This window comes from Melopsittacus undulatus, chromosome 1, assembly GCF_012275295.1.
Source record: "Melopsittacus undulatus isolate bMelUnd1 chromosome 1, bMelUnd1.mat.Z, whole genome shotgun sequence".
NCBI lineage: Eukaryota > Metazoa > Chordata > Aves > Psittaciformes > Psittaculidae > Melopsittacus > Melopsittacus undulatus.
The window spans coordinates 131,111,010-131,133,557 of NC_047527.1; the positions used below are offsets into that span (position 1 = coordinate 131,111,010).

The following is a 22,548-nucleotide window of genomic DNA, read 5'->3' on the forward strand; positions in this document are numbered from 1 at the left end:
ACCAGAGCCGAGCCCGGGCAGACGAAGGCCCGGTCCCCGCTGGATGCGGTGGGGATCGGGCAGTTGGCGCCCATGCATTTTCCGTTCAGGAAGACAAGTAACCAAACAACGTTGTCAAACTGCTGACCCGAAGTGGAGATGGGAAGACTGAGTGTGAGGTATTGACAGATCTGGAATCGATACAATTTGTCTAATGCAGCGGGGGATCGGGGATTAAGTACATGTGAGGGAAGAGAGGATCCATTTGCTGAGAGAGAACGGGACAGCTATACCTTGATACCAAAAATATCCCCCTGCAGTAGCGGGAGCAGCAGCAAGCCCGGTGGCAGTACGAGGCGAGGACCTAGCTCCCTGCAGACCGCCGGATCGATGACACCGTATTTGCAAAACCGGCCAATCGATCCCACTTGGCAAAACGACTGATCGTTGCTAGCTTGCTCGTAAGCCGCTCTCAGAACTACCTTCTCCAAACGTCCGCTGCCTCCTCTTGTGTTTTCTGAGCACGTTTTTTGTCTTGTTTTCTTTCTTATTTTGGTAAGGGAGGGGAGATAACATTCTTACCCTACATCGAGGAGTCAGGCCCATCGCAAATGGCTTCGTTTCCCGAGTCCGACTTCCAGATCTGCCCGCTGTGCAAGGAGATGTGCGGCTCGCCAGCTCCCCTCTCCTCCAACTCCTCTACCTCCTCGTCCTCCTCGCAGACCTCCGGCTCCTCCGGGGGCGGCGGCGGCGGCGGCGGCAGCTCCTCCTGTGGGGGCCCGCCGCGGAGGCTCCATGTCCTGCCCTGCCTGCACGCCTTCTGCCGCCAGTGCCTGGAGGCGCAGCGGCACCCCGGCGCGGGGGACGCGCTCAAGCTGCGCTGCCCCATCTGCGACCAGAAGGTGGTGATCTCGGAGCCCTCGGGTATGGACGCGCTACCCTCCTCCAACTTCCTCCTCAGCAACCTGCTGGACGTCGTCGTGGTGGCCACCGCCGCCGACGAGCAGAAGAACGGCCGCGCCCCCGGGGCCGGACCCGCCGCGGGCTCAGGCGCAGGAGGGGGAAGCGGCGGCAACAACCGCCACCACGGCCGCCCTCCGCCGCCTCCCCGCGCCGCCGGCTCCTCTCCCGCCGCTGCCTCGGCTGCGCCTTCCTCGACATCGTCGTCGTCGTCCTCTGGCGGCGGCGGCTCGGCGGCGCTCCTGCTGCGGCGGCCTCACAGCCGGCAGGGCGAACCCCGCTGCAGCTCCTGTGACGAAGGCAACGCCGCCAGCTCCCGCTGCCTCGACTGCCAGGAGCACCTGTGCGACAACTGCGTGCGGGCGCACCAGCGCGTCCGCCTCACCAAAGACCACTTCATCGAGCGCTTCGCCGCCGGGTCCGCCGCACCGATCGCCCTCAGCCCGTCCTATCCTGCTTCGCCCTACAACATTCTCTCAGTGTTCCCCGACCGGGCCAGCTACTGCCAGCACCACGACGACGAGGTGAGCGAGTGCGCGGGAGGTGAGTGGCCGCCCTCCCGCCCCTGGCCGGCGCCAGAGGGCCCCCGCCTGCACTGCACCCGGCCCGGAGGGGCGGGCGGGTGGTGGGGACCGGCCGTGGTGCTTCCTCCTCCCTTCCCGCGTTGCACGGCGGACGCGGGTGGTTTCGGGATGGGTGCGGTAAGGCGGCGGCGTCCGGGGAGGAAGAGGAGGGGTGCGGGAGGGATTGACACGAGAGGCGGTCGTGGGAGCCGCGGACCGTCGGTGCGCGGTGGGTAGCCGCTAACGCGATGTGCTGTGAGGCATCGGACTGTGTGGGCGCCGCCGTTCTGCGGGAGCTTGTAGAGCGCTTAGCGGGACTTTGTGGAGCAGTGGAGGTGAGATGAAATCTGGAGTCCCCCCCAAAGCCCTTGATGTCTCTAATACAAAGTTAAATTATTTCGTGGAATATCTGTGGCGTGTAATCCATTGAAGACAGAAACCCCTAATAGATATGAAGGAAAATGTTTGCATCGAGGAAGGGATCCTTTTTTAATTAGTTGGAGGTAGTCAGAAGGTTAACAAAGATAATCACACTTGTGTATACCAGCTTCATCTCTTGCCCTTGAGTAACACTTTCGCTGCCTCTGTGGTGCAAACGGGAACGGGAGCTTCACTGATGTAAAAATGGGAACTTGGCTTTATGTGCTCTTCATTTAAAGCACTTTGCTTGCAAGTTGTGTTTCTGATGATCCTCAGTATTGTTTCACAGATCTAAAAGAGGCTTCGGCTTCTTCAAAGTGAACTGGGATGTATTAAGCTTCATCAGAACACAGTTTCTTGCTGTGATGGTCTGAGACTTGGTTTTCATCACCGACTGGAAAATGGCGGTCTGCTGTCCCCCCTTCTGCCCCCGGTGTCAATGCAGGGGATTTTCTTGAAATTTGACAGTAACTTCAGTGTTTGAGCTAGTTTCCTCCCAGTATGAAAGTGGGCAGCTTCGGGGGGGGGGGGGGGGGGGGGGGGGGGGGGGGGGGGAAACTGCCTGAGGACAAGAGTTTTCTGTGGGATGCTTCCTTGACTGATAGAGGAAGGCGTTGAGCCCAGTGAAATGTGGTGATGCCTTTGTCTTGGGTTTGCAAGGATGCTTTTATTATCTCCTCTATTGCTGCTGTACCTCTGAAATAATTTTCTAGGAGGCTCCGGAAGAGCTTTTACATTTTCTTAAAGTTGCTGGTATCGGAGGACAAATTTCGGTAAAACAAAAACCTTCAACGTGTGTAAAATTAAGCAATAGAGGGCTTTTGGCCATAGCAGGAAGTATCTTCCAAAGCAGATATATTCACCACCACTTAGTGAAGATGTAACTGGGACAGAAGCTCCAAGGTATTTTGTAGACTAAAAATCTTAAATTGTAAAGTTAAAAAAAGATATTCTAGCCTTGCTTAAACTGTACAGCTTTCCTAGAAGTGACTCCTAAGAAAGCTTATTAGCTTATTTTACATAATTAATTCTTTTCATTAGTGTCTTTTGAAAAGTGTAAAAGAGTACATGTCTCTTGGGATTGGTTTTGGGTGCCCTTATGTCTTGTAGACCTAGAAATTGCTTTAAAACAAGTAAGCACTTTCAAGCCTTTGGCTTCTGTTGAGAAAGGCTTTTATTCTGCAAATTAATGATCTACTAGTGTTCTTGATTAGTGTGAGTTTTGGTGGTTCCTTAAATGTGAGTGTGCCTGATCAGTACTTATCCACTCAAGTGAAAACTTTTGGGAGAGACTGGGACAGTTTATACTGTTAATCTTTCTCACTTTTGCTGGGAAAAACAAAGTGGGTGAGGTGTGCAGCCTTTTTTGTTTGTGTGTTTGTTTTTTAGAAGGGATGGCTGCAAAACTGGGAGGATTATTGCTTGTATAATTCTAAGAATGCTATTTACAGCCTCATAAAAGGAATGATACTAGAAAGGCAGCCTTCCAAGAGGGTACTTAAATGATGCATTAAGTACTTTGGCTGTCTAATAGTGTGAAAACAAACCTAAAATGCAAGGTGGGAATGGTAGATTGGAACCTTAACTTAGTACTATTAAACAGTGGTTTAACACTAGTGTTTAACAGTGGTTAAAAGCAGTGGTTCTGCTCAGTGGGAAGAGCTGGTGCCAGAGCAGGATATTCCCTCAGGCTAAGGTCATGCAGGTAGGTTTGAGTGCAGGTGGATCTCATTTGCAGGCTGCTAGAATAGTCCTCTTGGGTGTAGAGTTCTCCTTCCCCAGGATGTATCATCCTCACCCTGTTTGGGAACAATTATAAGGAGTTAAACTCTGACTCTGATTCTGCCTGTGAGGCTTTTCTGGACCAAAGCAGCTGTGTACCTTATTTTCTACCTCCTGGCCTAGAATGTAACTTCCTGTCTATCCAACATCACTACTTCATTCGTAACCTTCTGTTCCTTTCTGGTCTTTCCACTCCTGGGAAGCACTGTCCATTCTCCCTAATGTTGCCTCCTTCCACTCCCATTTTGAGACTCCCTCAAGTGAGGAGGGTAATAGTACTGTGGGTGGTTACATACTGGGTGTTCCAAGTCTCAAAGCAACTACAGATAATGCATTTGCCAGAAAAGAGTGACCTAGTTGTTTGCTCATCAGAGAAATGTTGGTTTCAGCTTTGCCGGGATGTCTAGAGCAGTATCTTTTAGTTGAGCTGGTTCTGGTCTCAGTTGAGCTGTTGGAAAAACAACTGTAACCCATTGTGTGCTGTGAGTGCATAGTCACTGACAGCATAGCAGGCAATATTGACTGTTACTGTAGTGATAAACACTAAAAAAAAAAACCGTGCAACTGATCGCTGCTTTCAGGGTGGCTAGTGCCTGTAAATACTGCAATGGTGCATGGAAGGAAAGTAAGTGAACTATTCCTTGGCAGGGAAAAAGAGCAAAACCCAGTCAGCCTTGCTTATGGAGCTGCTGCTGAAGCCTGTTCTGGTTGCTTACCACTTGAAGCCTCACTGTTTGAGGTAAAAGGCTATCCTGTTACCAAAAGCAATGCTTAAACTCTACAAATGCAGCAATATTTGTGTTGCAACCCTGAAAGCCTTCTTCTGTGTGACTATGTTTGTATGGCTTAGAATTATCAATGTTACAGTAGTAACTAGATGCTACTGTCATAAAAGCCCCTAGAACAGGACTTAAGTCTTGAAAAAGGCTTTACCTTTGTCTTATACATAATTAATTGTGTTAACTGATATGTCAAAGTGTGCTTGATTTGTGTTGTGCTCTTCTATTTTCTTCTAAAAGAATTCTCAGTAACAGGCTGCAGACCCAATGAAATGCTTGGAAAATGTTGGGACAGCTGTAGGATTCTTGGATTCAACCTGGATTCAAATGCATTTCCTGTTGCAGAAAGTGGGAAAGGCCATAAGTCTGAAGTTAATGTGGAGTTTCCTTTATACAAACTCTCAGCTGCTGTGTGCTTTAGTATCACTTAGTGATAACGGTGGATGGTCAAAGTACTTCAATAGCAGACTTCTAATGCTGTCTAGGAAAAGTTCAGAGTTGCCAAATTCAGTCAACTTAATGGTCTGTGACCCCTTAATTCTCATATTGCTTTACAGATTCCATTTTAGAAGTGGTTCACAGGCTCCAAGGGAAAACCCTGCAGCACCACAGTTCCCCACCACTGCAAGAAAGGATTTTAAAGTTATTTCTCCCCTTACCCACATTGTTCCTTTCTTTTGCTCAGATCAGTTTTGGCTTTGGTCACATTCTCTATTGAGCAGATTAATTAGCAAGCTCAGAAGTTTTTTGCCAGATAAGTGAGTTGAAATGGCTTGTGGTGGCATATCAGTGTATATGAACAAGACTGGCTAAAATTAGACTGTTGCACTGAATTCTGTAGTTGTATATGTTCCTGAAAACTGTCTTTTTAGACTACCAAAAAAATTACACTTCTCCTTATTGTCTTCCAGATTGTAAAAGATGCAACTTTTGAAGTCTTGTGTATATATAGGGGAAAGCATTCAAACATTTAACTGTCTTCTGAACTGAAAGGTACTTATCTGGTACCTTGGGTAAATTTGCTGATCGATTTTATACCTTTTTCTAGCACTGGAATAAGTTTATTTGAATTGCAGAGGAATCTGGCCCGAACTAAACTGCTGTGAGGTAAAAGGAGGGATAGTGTGGCTAGGAAGGAAGTGTAAGTTAGAAATGGTTCCTTTTGTGTAATGGCTTGCAATCATTGCCAGACACTAAGCTTTACTCCATGGTGCTCTTAAAGCTGTCCACCCACATCTCACCAGAACAGTTGGCTAACACAAAGGGAATATGCTTGTGTATCCCCACTTCTGTGTCTCTTGCTCAAGGGCTATTTATGTGAAACTGTGGTATGTGAGAAATATAATGCAGGCTCTTGCTGTTTGTTTTTCTAATGGTTAGGGGTTTTCTACCTCCTATCAAATGGCTGAACTTTTAGGAGGGCATCCTGGAGGCACTGGTCTTACCATGTAGCACTTTGTGTTGCTGCTGTTGTGGCTGCTAGAGCTTCAGCTGTAGAGGAAAATGTGCATATGAGCTAGAGAAATTCATACTTCCAGTATATGTAAGCAACTGTATTTATTTCCTTATGCAGATGTGCCCTTCATTTATTGTACTTGTTTTGTCTTTTTTTCTTCTGGTATCAAATGCACATGCAGGTGCCCAATCTGAATGAGATATTTCAAATTCAGTTACTGACACTTGGGTTCTTTATTTTTTTCTGGGTGAAGGCAACAAGTTATTTTGTTCATATGTGGTCTATATAATGTGGACGTAACATACTCAGAATGAAGGGGTTTAATAATTTCATACTTTTTTACTTGGAATGTTCAGATACCTGGTGCTAAACAGATTGTCTCTTAGGTTACTCTGACTTACTTCTCTTTTAGCTGCTCCTTCTGAGCACACCTGTAGCTCCTGTATTTTCTCTATATGTAGAAGAATTTTATTTAACTGCTGCTTTATTTATTTAACTGATATTATGTTACTGGCCTAATTAAACATGACGAGATAGTTTTCAGTGAGTAAAAATGGGAAGAAACAGAACTGCTTTTTTCTGTTCAGGCATATTTCATGGGGTGTTCTTACTTTGAGAACATCTTTGAAAAAACAGAGTACCAATACAGTAGAAACTTGCAGGCTGCAGCATAGACCTCGAAAAAAATAGGAGTGGAGGTAAGCCTACAAGAGTGTACAGTATACAGTGTACAGTAACTAGTATCATGCCTAATTTTCTTTAACTTCAATTTTGCTAAAACTGATGTCTCTTAAGTGTATTTCCTAACTCGTAGACAGTCTGACTGAATTTGCACTTCAAGTGATGAAATCTTGCATCATGTGTAGGGAGTTTCTCTTTTCAGCTGAATCTTCAGAGCATGTAAACATGCTTGCTAGACCATGCTTCCTTACAGGAAAACTATTTAGTTCCTCTGGTTTAAAGTTAAGAAGGTATTACTCCTCTTTCAATACTGTCTTGACCCTGTTTCTTCCTAGTTCTCCTCCCATACTCGCTTCCTTGGTTCTTGGTGTCTTTCCATCAGACAAAGAATCACTGTGTTGAAAGCACAGATCTTAAGATGTATGAACAATGCACCAAATGCAAGACTAATGTTACCACAGATAAGATTTCACAGAAGGGGCTTATTTTCTTTAGGGTTAATCCACTTTCAACAGAGCAGCTACAAATATAACCTTGGATCATAATTATATAGTACGTAATTTTAGTAATGCTTTTGACCTGTCATTCTAAGACTTAATTAAAGTGTAGAAATCCTGGATGGGAATAGGACTACTGTTTGGCAGTGCAAGTATTGGTTAATGTAATGAAGGGATGTCCCTAATCCCTAGATAGATAAAGCATATGTGTTTGTTTTAGGTGTTCCTCATCATGGCCTCAGCTGCAGTTCGTTCTTTGGGGTTGTTTTCTGCTTTCTCTGGTTGTGCTTGTTGAAGGGCCATGTGGGTGAGATGGGTTTGGTCCTGTTATTTAACAAATTATGTTCTGTGTCTATATTGATTTTTTTTTTGAAAGTCACAGGAATAGAACAAAAAACATGTTAGAGAATTGGAGCAATAATACCTGCTGTTTTCTAACTGGAGTTCAAAAGTTTCTTTACTATGTAATATCACTTTGAACAACTTTATCTCTTCTTTCCCCCTTCCATTTCCCAACTTGAAGAGAAAGTGTAGGTAGCTAGTAAAGGAGTAATATTAATTTCTTAAAGTTCTTTTGACTCTAAGCTACTTTGTTCTTCACCAGCCCTGAACAAAATAACTAGATTCTCAACTATGGAGTCCATAGGTAACCTTACTTAGGAACTGAAACTGCTGACGAGCTTTGAATACTAAACAGCTCTAGCTGTTCAGTATGACAGGGAGGAAAACTCAGTACCCACAGATGAGACTCACTGTGTGTTCTCTGTTGTCCTACTGTGCTGCTTCGTGGATATGTGTGCTATACTGTCACTTAAGTGTCAACTTAAGTTACATGTTCAGCTGGAAGAAATAAGAGCCCAGTTGCATTTCACTTGAGTGTGTAATACGCATTTCTAAAACCTCAGATGCTGGGCTTGTTGAATAAGATGATGACTGGTAAGCAGTTTTCTCACATCTGTAGGCAAATTATTGAAGTGACTGAGACTTAAACCAGAAACTATGTGAGAAGCTTATTGTTTTATGATTTGGCATACTTTGTGCTATATGCCTCTGCACTGTTGCTGACTTGGGGAAAATGGATTATCTTCCAGCAGCAGGTAGGCAATTTGAAGCAATCTAACTAGCAATGGTTGTAAGTAATTTTTCAGAGAGAACATTTAAAATACTGGAGATTGAGGTCTCCAGTGCTATAGTGGAAATGTTCTTCACTGAAGAAGTAAGATTACCAAGGCTGCTTCCAGTACTGGTACTCTCCAGGACTGTTAAAACTGACAGCCTGCCCTTGGATCTGGGTGCTCTGTGGAAGAAGGGTCCTTTAGTGAGCTAAAGGTAATAGTTAAACTTGTGCATCATTTTCCCTTTAATGTTGGTCTCTATGCATAATCAAAATATTTAGCAAGCTTGACAAAATACCTTTAACTCGTATCTTTTCCAGTTGTTGGCTTGTATTACCTGCCCATCCCATACATTGTGTGGATGGCTGATAAACTACCACCCACTGTAAATATTTCCTTTCCCTGCTTAAGGTATCATAAATTTAGAGAGCTATCAAACACTGTGTTTGGCTGGATTAAAAGGCTGGTAGGGACCTGAGATTTGACAATCAAACTTCAACAGGATTCTCAGATGGTAATGTCAAAGCTCATTGCCCTTGTTGTATGTTGTCTTGGGTTTTGTAGGTTCTCTTTCCATGTTTAGGTACTTGCTGTCCAGAGTGGCAGGCATATGCTAGAAGATTAGTTTTATACAGCCTTTTGTTCAGCTGCTCTTGCTCAACAAAAGGCAAACTATTATTTAGGGAAAAATGTCAACTATCAAACTTCAAATCCTCCCCTTTCCCTCCCCCTGCACTTCAGTGGTTCTTATTATTCAGCCATTCACACTGTCAGATGGTGAAGTGTATACCATTGCCTTAAATCTTCGGTGCAAGCAAAGAATGAAAGCTGTCTACTTTATGGATGCCTTTATGCTTTGTAATCCAACCTAGTGCTGCATCAAGGGACTAAATAGAATTCCCTCTTATGTGAGGGTTGGTAGTATGGTCTGTAAATTGCCAGCAAACTAGTTGATACTGGTCCCTGATCTTCTGTAACTTTGAATAATGCCATGTCAGGTGATTGAGGATGTAAGAGATAACAATCATTTAGCTTCTAGGGGCTCCCTGTTGCTCTTTCTGTGGCTTGGGAGTCAACTATATGGTCCTAAAATGTTTTAGCAAGTGCAAGGGGAGGCAGTCTGTTACACTGAGGAAAAACCTTACAGAATGGAAAGGATCATTGTGCCTCCAAGCCTCCTTTTTCCTTTAAAAGCAATGCTGTTAAAGAGTTAAATTCCTGCCCCCCCCTCCACCACAGCACACCCTGCCCCCACTGCTATATGCTGTGTGCCCACAGGCACTGGAGATTTAATACATTGAAGTTGGAGCGTGAAGGGGGTCTGCAGCCTGCTAGACAAAGTCACTCAAATTTCAAGAATACTTGATCCATACAAGGATGTTACTTGAGAAAGGCATGACTTCTCTGTAAGAAACTGGTTGCCAAATGAGCCAAGTGTATCCTAAGCAGTTTTTGTGTATAGATGATTAGACTGGAAACCAGATTTTCTTTAATTGAAGACTGATAAGCAATCCAGCTAAAGTGGCTGTAGGAACAATCGTTATTTATAGGGGAAGATGAAAATTGTGATTCTCCCACTGAAGTGCTTTCAAGTTATAGAAACTATTGTGCAGATAACTAAATTATCTATTGTATTATATTGAATTGACTGAACACTAGACTGATCAAATGGCAAATATAACCTTCTCCCATCTAGTTACTGTAGAAGCAGCTGTAGTGTCACAGTGGTGTCCCAGCACAGGGCATTTGCTATCAACTTCTTTAAAGGTTTTTAAACAAATGGGCAAATACTTTGGGAAGAGAGGAGGGGATAGTTACAGGGGAGGAATAAAACAAAAATCAGAGCTGGAAATATCAGGCAGTGGTCTGGAGTAGATTCTACCTTGAGAGAAATAACCAAGCTAACAACAACAAAGTATTAGGAAATTGGAATGAATGAAGTAGAAAAGAATTTCTGAAACACTGATGTTCTGGTTATCCTAGTGCTGCTCTCATACCCAGTTAAAATGGTAATAGAAGGAAGATGTAATATTCTTCTTGCTTCTTCCCCTCTTGTACTTAATATAATTGTGAATGGGTGGATGTAATACTACCCCCCCCCCCCCAATATCATGAGAGTATTGATAAGATTAGAATTGGAGATTTGATGAGGGTTATAAATGGGTGGCTTCGTGTCCCAAAAGGTGACAGCATGTGCTTTCTTAGAGTGAGGGTGTTGTCCGTCTTTCTCCATTCCAGGCAGCATGTATTTTAATTGACAGTACTGTTTCACGGTAGCTCTTGCTCTATTCTAACATCTTTTTTTTTTTTTTTTTTAAGGACTCTTGAGCCTCTTAATAGAGCAGAGAGAACTTCTGTTGCTGAGGCATGGTTCCCTTACTTGAGTTACCCTGTATATACCCTGTCAGTGGGATGGTTACTATGGAGGTTAGTGGGCAGTCTTAAGCAGGCTGGTGTTGACTGGAAGCAAGTCTGTGAGGGTTTTGAGGTGACTTCCTCTGCCTAGTTGGCATGCTGCTGGAGGGCTGTCTATTCCAAATCTTGGGCCCCTCTTGCGAGGTGCTCTTCCCAATGACAGACTGCATGCGAATGCATACAAATTTGATATACTTACAGGGCAAGTTTCACACAGTTGTAACTTGTCAAAACAAACCTGATTGTGTCTTCACATTAATGCCTTTCTGGCAAAGGTGATGTTATTCCATCTTTGCACCTTGCCAAAAAGTAGTTCACAAAATACCCATAAATCTGAACTTTTATTCTAAACAGTAGCAGCTGTGGTCAAGGCAAACTAACTTCTGTGTCTCTGTACCAAATGCAAACAGGAAACTTCTAAGGCAATGTTCATGTGAGCCTGAAAGGGAGAGGAGTTTCATTCCATGTGGCTTACTCTTGAAATAATATTTTCAGGAGTAATTGTATGCTTTGATTGCATGTGATGCAGCTACATACAATTAAAACTTCTTTATGATCCAGGGAAACAGACATTCCAGAGAGCTAGTAGAGAGATTCTGCTGAAAGTTCTGAAGCGCTTCAGCTAAAATTAACATAATGCCTGTGTTTCATGACCCCTTGAATGAGCACTTGGCACTGACTGGGTAAAGGTAATGGCAGGATGCCTTTGCAAAGACTGCAGTAGTTGGGTTCTTTGGCCACTTAAGCTTGTAGTGGCATACTGTATGTTTGGGCTTGCATTAGGTCCAGAGGCTCTTTCACCTGAATGCTTTCTTGTCAATTCTTTCATTTCCTATGCCTCTGAGTCAGTGAAGTGACTTCACATAGTACATGATTACTGCCAGTATTTACTAGTTTCTATCTTGGTCTCTTAGCAACAATGCTGAAAAAACCCTCTACATTAAGGTTCTCCCATTTCTACTCTCAATGTAAAAGTGTGGGTGTTAACATGAAGTACACACTAGAACAAAACAAACACTTGAACCATTCTTACAGTTGATAGTTTAATTTTCATATATCAGTTCTTAGATGCTACAAGCAAACACACCTTATTTATCTACACAAAATACCATGATTTTTATTGTTACAGAAGTCACTGTAACTGTGTTAAATTGGGTGTTAAACTATATGCTAGCTTTATTTTAACTGATTTCTGATTTGCTCATCTAGCCACAAAAACTTTGTGTGGAGGATTTACTCAACTGATTCATTTGGCAACCAGATTCTTACAGAGAAGTCACAGCCTTCCAAGTAACATCCTTGTAAATACAATTGAAGGTTAGCATTTTCAGTTCCTGAAACCCTAATGCCATGCTATGCCATTCAGCAAAAACAGGGCTGCTAAGGAGCTCAGGCTGATGAGACCCCTTAATGGTGTGGGGTACAGGCACAGAAAGTTGCATTCATTATATACAGCTATATAATGGAAAGGGAAGTGATAAAATGTTTGATATGCAGGCAAAGCAGGAGGGCTTATGCAGAAATCATCTAGTTGCCTTGCTAGCCTTGGCACAGGTAACTCTTGTCCTCTTAATCTGAAATTCCTTTCTGCTTCAGCCTTCTTCAGATGGTACGTGTTCTGCATCTGATCCCTTCACACATTAATTAGCAAAAAATAGCTTACATCTAAGAGGGAGGAAGCCAGTGCCAGGTTGGCCAAAATCATTGGACAGTGGAGGTAGCAAAACCCTGCAGCTGAAGATGTTGTAGGGAAGAACAAGAAAAAGTACTGAAGTTCCTTTTCTTGTGTCCAAACCTGTTAATCTGTTCTCTTCCCTGAGTTCTGCCTTAACTCTAAACCCCAAATTGTGAAAGGAAATTGAATGACTTGGATGCTTTGAATGAATTTTTGTTAAACCCATAGCTCTGCTTTTCATTATAAAAGATTCTTGTGACTAAACATCTTGCTTTTAAATTGTCATATTTTGCTACTGCAAGCCACTGTCTAGATGTGCAGCATGTGTTCATTCTTCTCAGCTGTTTAGTAGTCTGCTTTTTCTGTTGCCATTCATCTTCATTCTCTATTGTCAGTGTACTTATATAAACATAATTTTTATATAGTATTTAAGAGGGTTTGGCTAGTGTAATAAGACTTTTTTTTTTTCTAAATGAAAGGTAAAGCTTGACAGTTAATCAATCTAGGAATAATGGAACCAGTATCTTGTCGGAATGTCTGTTTTGTCTTCCCCAATCTTGAATACATCTGTTCCAGAGAAAAGTATGGAAAGCTGTATAGTATATAGCTTTAGAGTAATTGTTCCACAAGGTGTCCTATTTTAATTTATATATAAAATCATTATGGGGAAGCCTTGAAGATGTCCTGTCTTATATATTCTCAGTTTGGAAATAGGTTGGCAATTTTCCATTTGGCTCCTGTGGCAGTGATATTTTATTGGACAGTTACATAGTCCCTTGCCCTAAGGAGGGAAGTAAGGGGAAATAATCCAAGGTGACTTCCACAGCTGTAAATCTAGTAACTTGTTCTGGATGCATGTATTCTAAGGAAGTAGCATGTGTTTTTGAGTGCTATGATGTGAAAAGATAGAAAATACTATGCTTGTGATCTAGGGAAGGAAACTCCTTTTAAGTGGCCCCTCTGTCTGACCCAGGCAAACTGCTGCCAACAGTTCACTAGGAGAAAATGGCTGTTGATGAAAGATACTCTGCGAAATCAATGTGAGTTAGAACATCATGATGTGTTCATTGTTTTTCTCCACTTCATGTATCTGTTTTTCTCCAAGCAGGCGAGACATCCCTACCAAATACTCATGCCGTGGCTCCTTTTCCACTACAACTAGATAGAAATGCTTTCTGAATTAAAGATCTTTTGTAAATCAAAGCTTAAAGAAACAAAATGAAACAAACACAGCCAAAACTAATTCTCAGAACACCCAACTCTGATATGGTTGAAGAAGCCACTTCTTGGAGTAAGCTGACTTGTTTACTGTTTGATCACATGGAGTTACAGAGAGAAACCATTCCTTGAGTGCTTTTGTTAAAGCTGTTGCCGTGAATTAAGCAACACTGCCCTGGAATGTTTCTGATCATGGTCTTGCAGAGCTTGTGACCTTTGCACTGAACATGTGAACTAAACTTCATCTTCCAGTGTTCAATAACCATGTTAGAAATTCAGAGTTGAGGCAGTCTTGGGATTTCTTTAGACTAGCTTAAATGCCAGGTGATGCTTAAGTGCTGATTTATACAGTTACTCATATTTTTTTGGTAAATCTAATTTTCAGATTGAAAATGTTAGAATTTTAAAGCTGAGATTTTCTTTGTCAAGTTAAAAACAATTGTGTAGATGATCTCTTAAAATGCTTCAATTTATTGGAGCCTACTAAAGCTCTAAAATACAGTCGCCTTGTCCAGAAACATCCAGTTATTATTAATCTGGATGTTTGTAGTAGTGTACTACTACTGCTTCTTAAAGCAGTTGCTTTAACCAAGACCTGGATGTAGTGCCTGAAGAGGCTATTCAGCTTAACTGGGCTGCAGCTGAAAGGGAAAATGGAGGAGTTTAAGATCTGTGCCTCTTGCAGTATAGCACTGTTTGATGCCACTGGATTTCCTACCCTACTAAAATGCTATAAACAATTAGTATTGTTCTTGTTTACCAGATAGAAACACTGCCACCTCTTGGCTATTTGTTGTGCTGACCCTTTTAACAATTTTCTAGTTTCTTACGATGTTCTGATGTGTGCTTCTAAATTATCAGGTAGTGGTGTGGTGAAATTCTTAATAAAATGTACTGCAGACCTGAGGTTTTGATGGAAATCTTAAGTTACTGATTTTACTTAAGTTACTTGAACAAAATGTGGGACAAAATGAAGAGGGGGTGCTGCTTGGTTTAGTGACTATCAATTTGCTGACCCATCTCTGTGTATATGTCCCTGGAAAATACACTATGCTAAGTTTGGGCTCCTGTCCTTGGGTAGATTAGCTGACTGGACAATTAGGCAGCAGTGCTGGCATCTGGAAGTCATGTCTGGTACAAGTGAATTCTGCCTTTATGCCTTAAAAAAGCGATTGGCAGAATATTTCCTACATATCTTTGTTTATTTGAATTTGGTAAAAAACTATGTTGATCAGCTACTGAATTCTGCACAGTTGGGGAAAGAGGGTCATGTTAGGTTCTGACCATGTTTCTGATAGCAGTTTCAGCAAAGCTGGCTTGAGGAGTTCTGTAAAGTCCTGCAGTAAATACTGCAGCTTCAAAACTATAGTAGTTTTAATTACAGAAGACTTTCCATTTGAGAGGGAAGTTCAATATGTAACTTTCCTTACTGTAAGCAGCCTTGTCTTTTCCTATAAACATCCAATGCTGGCCACGTCTTTGGTTGTGCAGTGAACCTTAATCCTGAGAATGCATAGAGAAACTGTGAACTTTGAAACCAGCCTTGAGGAACCTGATGCTGGGCTCTTACTCTTAACAAGCCAATCCAACAGGATGCTGCAAAGACCTCCTGCTTAAAACCTGCCCAAGTGAGGAAGAGGTCTGACTTGGACACTGACTTTTCCCATAAGACAACTCTTGTGCAAAGCAGTAATATCCATATCTCAAAAGGCAGCAATAGTAGTTAGTGCAATACCCACCCCAAGGAGAAAGTTTTAGTGAAATGTGTAGAAACTTGAGATGGAGATGAGGTGCTTGTAGCACATGAGTGGACTTCAGTGTTTGAGTGGGATTGTCAGAATGTGGTTGGTGTAAATCCAGTTTTCTGTGAATGAACTTTCAAGTCTTAACTTGGAGTGTCTTGTGGGAGCTGTTCAACTTTATAGAGCAGAACCTAAGTGAGTGGCCTAAGAGAGAGCAAGGATGAGCCTGTCTTTCTCATCAGTAGGAGAGGAAGGAGAATCTGGGGTGCCTGTCTGTGCTCCTGAGTTAAAAAGATGAGGATTCAGACTTCGTATTAACTGCAGTGCAAACTACAAAAAGAAGCTGGAGTTGCTTATCAACAACACTGTAGCCATAGCATGTAAGGCTTCACTGTACAAACTATATGGTTCCTTTTGTCAGATTTTAGAGTGAGGGAATGAAAAGGCTGAAAGATACTGTACACATTTTTTTAAGGCTTCTCTTACGTCTTGACTTTTTGTAAGTTACACTTGTTGTCTAGCTTTGTGCCAGAGAGAGCTCTAAAATTTCATTATCGAATTTAAATGGCAAGTAATGACAGTCCTAGAGGTTCTGAAACTATTGTTTAGCAGCAAAAAAACCTGGCATATAGATAAAAGGTGTATTGTGCTGATGCTGTGTCATTAATAAAACTGATGTCTAGTGTCTTGTATTCCAACATCTTTACTATTGCAGAATCACTGACACTGTATAACCAATAGTAGCTGACCTTTTTAAAATGGAGCCTTGCTGGAGTGGGGAAAGGACTGGCAAATGTTGCATCTGAAAATTACTGGAAAGCAGTAATTTTCACAAGTATTCTTTTTGGTAGTGGCAGATTTAGTCAGGATAAAATACTAAGTGAATAGTTTTGGCTAACAGATAATGGGAATTTCAGAATTGCTTGCAGCTATTTCAGTGGCTCAGTATTTTGAATGGAAGAACAAAAATCTACCTTAAGATTTTTTTTTTGTTTTCAGTCTTTTTGACAAAGCTTAAGAGTTTAACATCTCAAAACATGTTTGACCTTCCCACCCTTAAGCCATTTTGACACTCTTTACCATTGCATTTCAACAGGAAAGAATGATCCTTTTTATAGCCAAATGGCTTCCTCCTTATCTTCTCCCTCTTTCCCTTCCATCCCCCACCCCAGAATGCCTTTCTAGTGCTTAGGCTTCAGCTGCTGCCTGGATATTGGCTACATCTGTCTTGTTTAGATGGTCCTAAGGAAAAACAGCACAAAATGTGACTGCAGGGCTGACAAGAAGATAACCTTTCTTTCCAAATCTGAAAGGAAACCCTGCACTTGTTCCTGCCTTTTTCCCTAAACTGTTTTAAATCAATCATGGCTAGGGCTGGAAAACGTCATCTCTTCCCTCACTTCCTGAAATAGTCAAAATCCGAAAGATTTGAGGGGTCTAATGAGTTAAATATGGTGGTGTTCACAGGACTGTTTCCCCTTGTACAACTTGCAATTCGATGAAATAACTTTTTATGGGCTCTTGCTTTGAGATGGCCATTGGGAAAAGTTTTGGAGAGGAATAGTGTTGCTCTGGGTGGGATTTGGAGGTTTGCAACTCCATTAAATGCTTGCACTGACAGCAGACTGGGCTTTTTTTCTTGCATTAAAAGGGACAGCATTAAAACCTGATTTTGGTTCTGAGCAGCGTTAATGTTTTGTGGGGATTGTGGTCTAAAAGATGGTGTCTGTCAAGGGAAAGAGTGATTATGTGGGTTAGATAGAGGACAGTGCAGTTTCTATTTTGGGGAAATTTTCTGGTATTTAAGTGAAGGATGAATGCTCAAACAATGACAGTTTATGCCAGCTGAGAATGGTTATAAGCTTGTGGGATGGTGGTACTTTTTTTAAAATTAATCAGCTTGTGAGTGGGGGGGGGGAGCAATTCAGCTTGATAAAATTCTGCTATAGCTGAAAGGGGTTTGCCCTTGTGACAGTGTCTTGTTACACACAAAATAGGAGGAGGCTTGTCTTAAAATATCAGCATGTTCTCATGCTTTTACATCACAACCTGTGTGTGTTTGGCTGTTCTGAGGTGATAGCTTGTGGTTAGCAGTCTCCTTACCACCCCCACTCTTGATAAAGGTGCATTGTAGTGAACTGCAGGGAACACAGGAGAAACAAATAGTGAAAGAAATGGCTCTTGTAAGAGTTCATGTTGATATTCCTTGTTTTAATAATGGTAACCAGTACCTTCATCTGTTCAAGAACTTATTAACCATTTGACTTTATAGTAGGCTTATACTGCAGTGAGTGGCTATAGATGTATGAGCTGTTTTTTTATTGTACATTGTGATGTTCTAAAGACTCATGGAATAAGTGTATAGGCTCAGGAGATGTAGCCTAAATAGTCTGCATGTTACTGATGTGACAGAGATGTCTAAGGATGTGTTCTTTAAAACACTGAAAACACTGCTGGAGTGAGACTCTGGGTTTCATTTCTGTGCTTCCTCTGTAGTAACAGTATTTGAACTTTGGAATCCACTTTCCTGGCTTTTGTGTGGGGAGGCAGAGCAAAATGGATGTTTGCGGTAAACTCAGCACGTGCATTGAGCTTCATATAACAATTACTTGGCTTTTTAACAGCCTTATTTGGCATGTTGAACGAGCCACACAGGGTTGCCTTATGTATTCCTGCACGAGGTGTAGAAAGTGACCTAGCCAGCTTGCGAAGCTGGAAACCAGCTTGTGACTGCGCAGAGGCATATTAACCTAACCCAGCTCTGAGGCTGCTTCAGCTTGCACTGGAACAAAGATTCTGAAGCATGTTATCGAGGATGTGTTATAAGGACAGTCTCTGCCTCAAGGCAGATCTCAATACATGCTGCAGAATCTCTTGTACAATGGGTAGCTTAGGCCTAAAATTAAAGGAATTCTTTTAAAATGTGTTTCCCTGTGGGAATGTGGATTAAATAGGGAAATGGATTTGCAGAAAGTGAATTTAATACCTCTGATTCCATTTCCTCTGGACTTGAACAGGTACATTTTTTAAAAATTCATTGATTTTAATAAAAATTAGTGGCCTAGCATCTGTTGATTCTCAGCAGACCTGAAAGAGGTTGCAAACTGGAATAGGCTGTGCCTCCTTAACTGTGCCTATACTGGTGGAATGTAAGCATTGGCATATACTGACATGTACACTAGGTGGATTGTTGCCTTTACTAAAAGATATGTGGACCCTGCTGAGTCCGAAAGCTACAGTAAATAAATTGTATCTAGCTCTGTCTTTGGACTGCTCTTGAGAGGTGCAGCTTGATATATTAAAATGGCTAGCACTTGCCTTCACTGTCAATTTAGTAGAAGTTGAGGTATTTTTGAGTTTCTCACTTATGCTGTGAGGGTAGGTCCCCCTCCCAAAATCCTGCACTGTGCTCATGGCTGTATGTGCAGCCCTCTTCCTCTGGGGTGGGATGGGAAGGGGGCTCAATGCCCAGGTTGCTGGGGAAGGGGACCTCAAGGATAAATACTATATACAGTAGCGTATGAGTAGGGGGAATGCTGCAGGCACTAATAAGCATAGCCTATGCTGAAAAGTGCTAATACAAATCTACCATTTATATTTCTAGTCATTGGAAGCTGATGTTTGGCCTCTCCAGAGTGCCCTGAATGCCTCCAGCTCCTCAAAATGGAGGCTGTTTGCTGATACAAAGGCAATCAGCAATGCTGCCAGAAGGCGTTCCCTCTCCACCACTTTTCTCCTCTACTCTGTGGTTCTGCAGTGGCCCCAGGAGTGAAGTGCATGCTTCTGCAGGGAGGAGGGGCAGGCCTGCCCCTCTTATGCTTGGACTGCTTCTTCCCACCACATACTTTTACACCAGTGTTTACACCTGTATTCCTATAACTTCCCCAGCACTGGTATAGAAAGGTGTATCAGGGAACTGATCTGACTGGTGAGCAACATTAGAGATCATGGACAAGTGCAGTGTAGTGTTCAGCCAGATCAGTTCTCTGCTTTACAAAGGTATTGACTAAACTGGGGGGATGCTGATGTGGTAAGCCCACTTTACTAGAAGGATTTGCTTGGGTCAACCTTGAAGCAGTTGTAAACCCCCTGCTGCTTATTTACAAACACAAATCTGAGATGTGTGCTGCTTTACTTAAGTTTGTAATTCCTTCGGAATTGGACTTCCCCATACTGCTTCCACAGTGCAGCCCTGGGGACCTGTAGTGCTGACTAGAGGGGAAAAAGGATGTGGGACTGGGATAACTGAGGATCTCTCTGGGTTGCATTGCTTGTTTGACACCATGAAACTGTGGTACTGAACAGCTGTCTCTTACAGTAAACATTGAACTACATGTACCTTCAAGTCCGAAGTATTGATTGCAGTGAATTTGCTTGCTCTTTGTTTTTCTTCAGCACATTAAACTGTGCTGCTAAGAGAAGAGCAGTCTTTATCAAGAAGAGGCATTGGTCCACTGCATGAACTAAACATAAAGTCAGTTGTTTGAACCACCAGTGTTACTGAAATCTGTAATAGTGGGTTCTTCACTTACTGAAGCCTTCAGCAAATACAATCTTAAAATGGAGCTCTCAACACTTCCAGAGTTGTTGAGTTGTAATCCTCTATCTTTCAGATTTGCTGCTTGTGTCTGGCACCACAACTTTTCACCTGTCTTCTCATTCAACACTTGTTTTTTGAGTCTGGCTTTAATGAACAAATGTAACTGGGTTAAGTGAAGAATATTAATGTACAATGTAACTGGGGCTGCTGTTCACTGTAACTGTCTTTTGACCTGCTTATTAGTGGGGGCATTGTTCTGGTAAGCCATTCCAGGACCCATCCTGCCACTTTTCTGCACAGGATTAATCATTTCCTCTTGACCTCCTGCTCTCTTTTCCTAACATGTTGCATTGATCAGAATCCTTAACTCACAAGTTTGCTCCTGTTTTTTAAAAATGGGAGGAAAAGGAGGGGGGAAGGAATGCAGAGAAATTACATATAATGTCTGCTGTTAACATTCTTAGTAAGCTTTTTCCTTCTTGAGTCCTTCCTTCTCTCAAGAAAAGAAATCCCTTCCTGGTATGTATTAGCTCCAGATCTCAAGCATCTTGACTGCCTCTGTTTCACTGGAATTAATTTTATTTGAGCATGCAACTTCCTGTAATATCAGCTTTGGTTATAAATGTCAGATTTAAAGGTGTACCTAGTAGAGGCTCTCGGCTACTGATCTACCAGGTTAGAGCGCTGTAATAATCTTCCTGATCTGCATTATTTCATAGGTAAGGCAGTGTCAAGAGTACTGCTGTGACTCTTAATTTCTCTCTTTTTTTATGGCAGCAGAGGAAGGTATTTATAAGATTGTACAGTTCTAATAGAGAAAATTCCATGTTTGTCTTCAATGGCAGTACCTTTGTTTATGCCTTTAAAGGGGCTGTTGACCTTAAGGTACAAGGGTCTGCTGACAGCCAGTCCCAGGTTATAACAGTAGAAGAAAGGAGTATCTACTCTGTTCAAATTATCCATGGGTCCATGTATTCCTTTACTGTCTGTGACTGGTGGCTGAACCAAAATGCCCAGGAGCAGACCTCTAGACTTCAAATTTCACTTCTGCCGGAGCTAGTTGTTCTGACCCACTATGTCCAAGCATGGTCTGGCTTTGAGAAGGCTGATGCGGCTTGTGCTTCCTTTCCTGAGTTGTCAATAGCAGCTCCAAAGGATAGAGTTAAGCTGGAGAACACCAATGGGATAAAAGCAAAGGTCTGGTTCCTCTTTCCGTAAGACCCTCTTTCTGTGAGGCTGCATATCAGCCATTGCTTTTCTGCAAGCAGGAAAGAAACCAGTGGTAGGACTTAACATGGAAACAAATCATTTAACCTGTTTTGTATCTCTTCTGGTGGATAAGTGGTTCTAGGTTCATGGCCTGGCTCAGCCAAGGAGTGCTTGATGTCTGAGCACTTCCTACTACTTTGAAGAACTTGGAGATTTATTTTTGCATCCCAGTTTAAGCACAGAATGCTTCCAGAGGGGACTGAGCCATGTGACTGACAAAGCAGAGATCTGGACATTCATTTCTGAATAACAGAAATGACAAAGCTAAAGTAGGCTGTGAGCTGGAAAGTAAAACTGGATGTGGTTCCCCTAGCAAAAGCAACAGCTTTCTCTCTAATGAAACTCACAGTCCCATGGAGTGAGCTGACTAGAAAGCCCATCTACTAAGCTCATGGGAGCCTGAGCTTGAGACACCATAGCTGTTAGTTCAAGAACTGATGGTTTTGGAGGAATCTCCAAATTCTGTTTTGTCTCCTGCCCCAAGATAGGGTTATGGGAAAACTGATGGCTAGTAATGTCACCTTGCTCCTCAGAGCAGCATGTTAGGACCAAGCAAAAAGACCACATCACAAAACCCCCCTACCATTTTGTTGCTCTGTATGCATCACAAAGGACTTGGAAGCAAATTCCCAGGAACACATCTGGACATGGAAGATGGCTTGCTGCCTGCTTAGTGATAGACAAGATGAAACAAGTCAGCTGCACTGAAGGAGGCTTCAGGCTGATGGTTCTGACACTATGTATAGGGGGTCTGAGGCTGGCTGAAGGGAACCATACATCTTTTCTATTTCTCAGAAGGTTACTGTGGGGTTGGGGTGCCTTCAGCCATGTTGCATACTCTGCATTAACATAGTTGTTAGCTGTTGGCCACCACATCTGAACATCCCGGATATTGTCACTAGCTTTGCTGCTGGCTGTTGAGCTCTGCACCAGCTCCCTGAGCATCTGGCTCTAGTGATAAGACACAGCACACTAGCAAAGATGAGGGGGAACATGCAGTCACAGAAGGGGCCCTCTTGGTTGCCCCTGGTCTAACTCCCAAAGTCTGGCGTCCTTCTCCCTAACCTTCACTGTAGAAGGCTGTAAGCTTTCTTACTGTCATTAGGTGATATAAAATGGAACCCTTCAGTTGGGGTGTGGAAGGGGGGATAGTTGCTTAACACTACCCATATGTGTTATCTTGATGGGACTGCATTGGTGGGTGTTTGCGAAAGTCATTGTTAGTGATTGTCTAGTAGTTTCTGGTGAATGGTTTCAAATCTTACAATGTTTTACAGTTGGCTCTAGTCCATTTTTAGAGATGAGAATGGAGGTCTAATGGAAAATACTCCCCCCCCCATAAGCAGAGAAGGTATTTTTCAGCTTCCCGTGGCAGCCAGAACAAGGGATGAGGCCTATGCAGATCAGGGGTAGTCAGTCTTCTGGGTGATTCCCAGCTTGTTCCACTCCCATGCTGA

At 42.7% G+C, this 22,548-nt stretch overlaps 1 protein-coding gene across 1 annotated transcript in view; it reads left to right on the forward strand.

Moving 5' to 3' along the window:
* The first annotated feature begins 586 nt into the window (after positions 1–586).
* The window catches only part of TRIM71 (tripartite motif containing 71), a 52,845-nt gene continuing 30,883 nt past the window's right edge, over positions 587–22,548 (forward strand). The window contains exon 1 of the mRNA XM_034065669.1: positions 587–1,463. Within this exon, the coding sequence (XP_033921560.1) occupies positions 591–1,463 (873 nt within the window). The 5' untranslated portion in view covers positions 587–590. The remainder of the gene's footprint in view (positions 1,464–22,548) is intronic.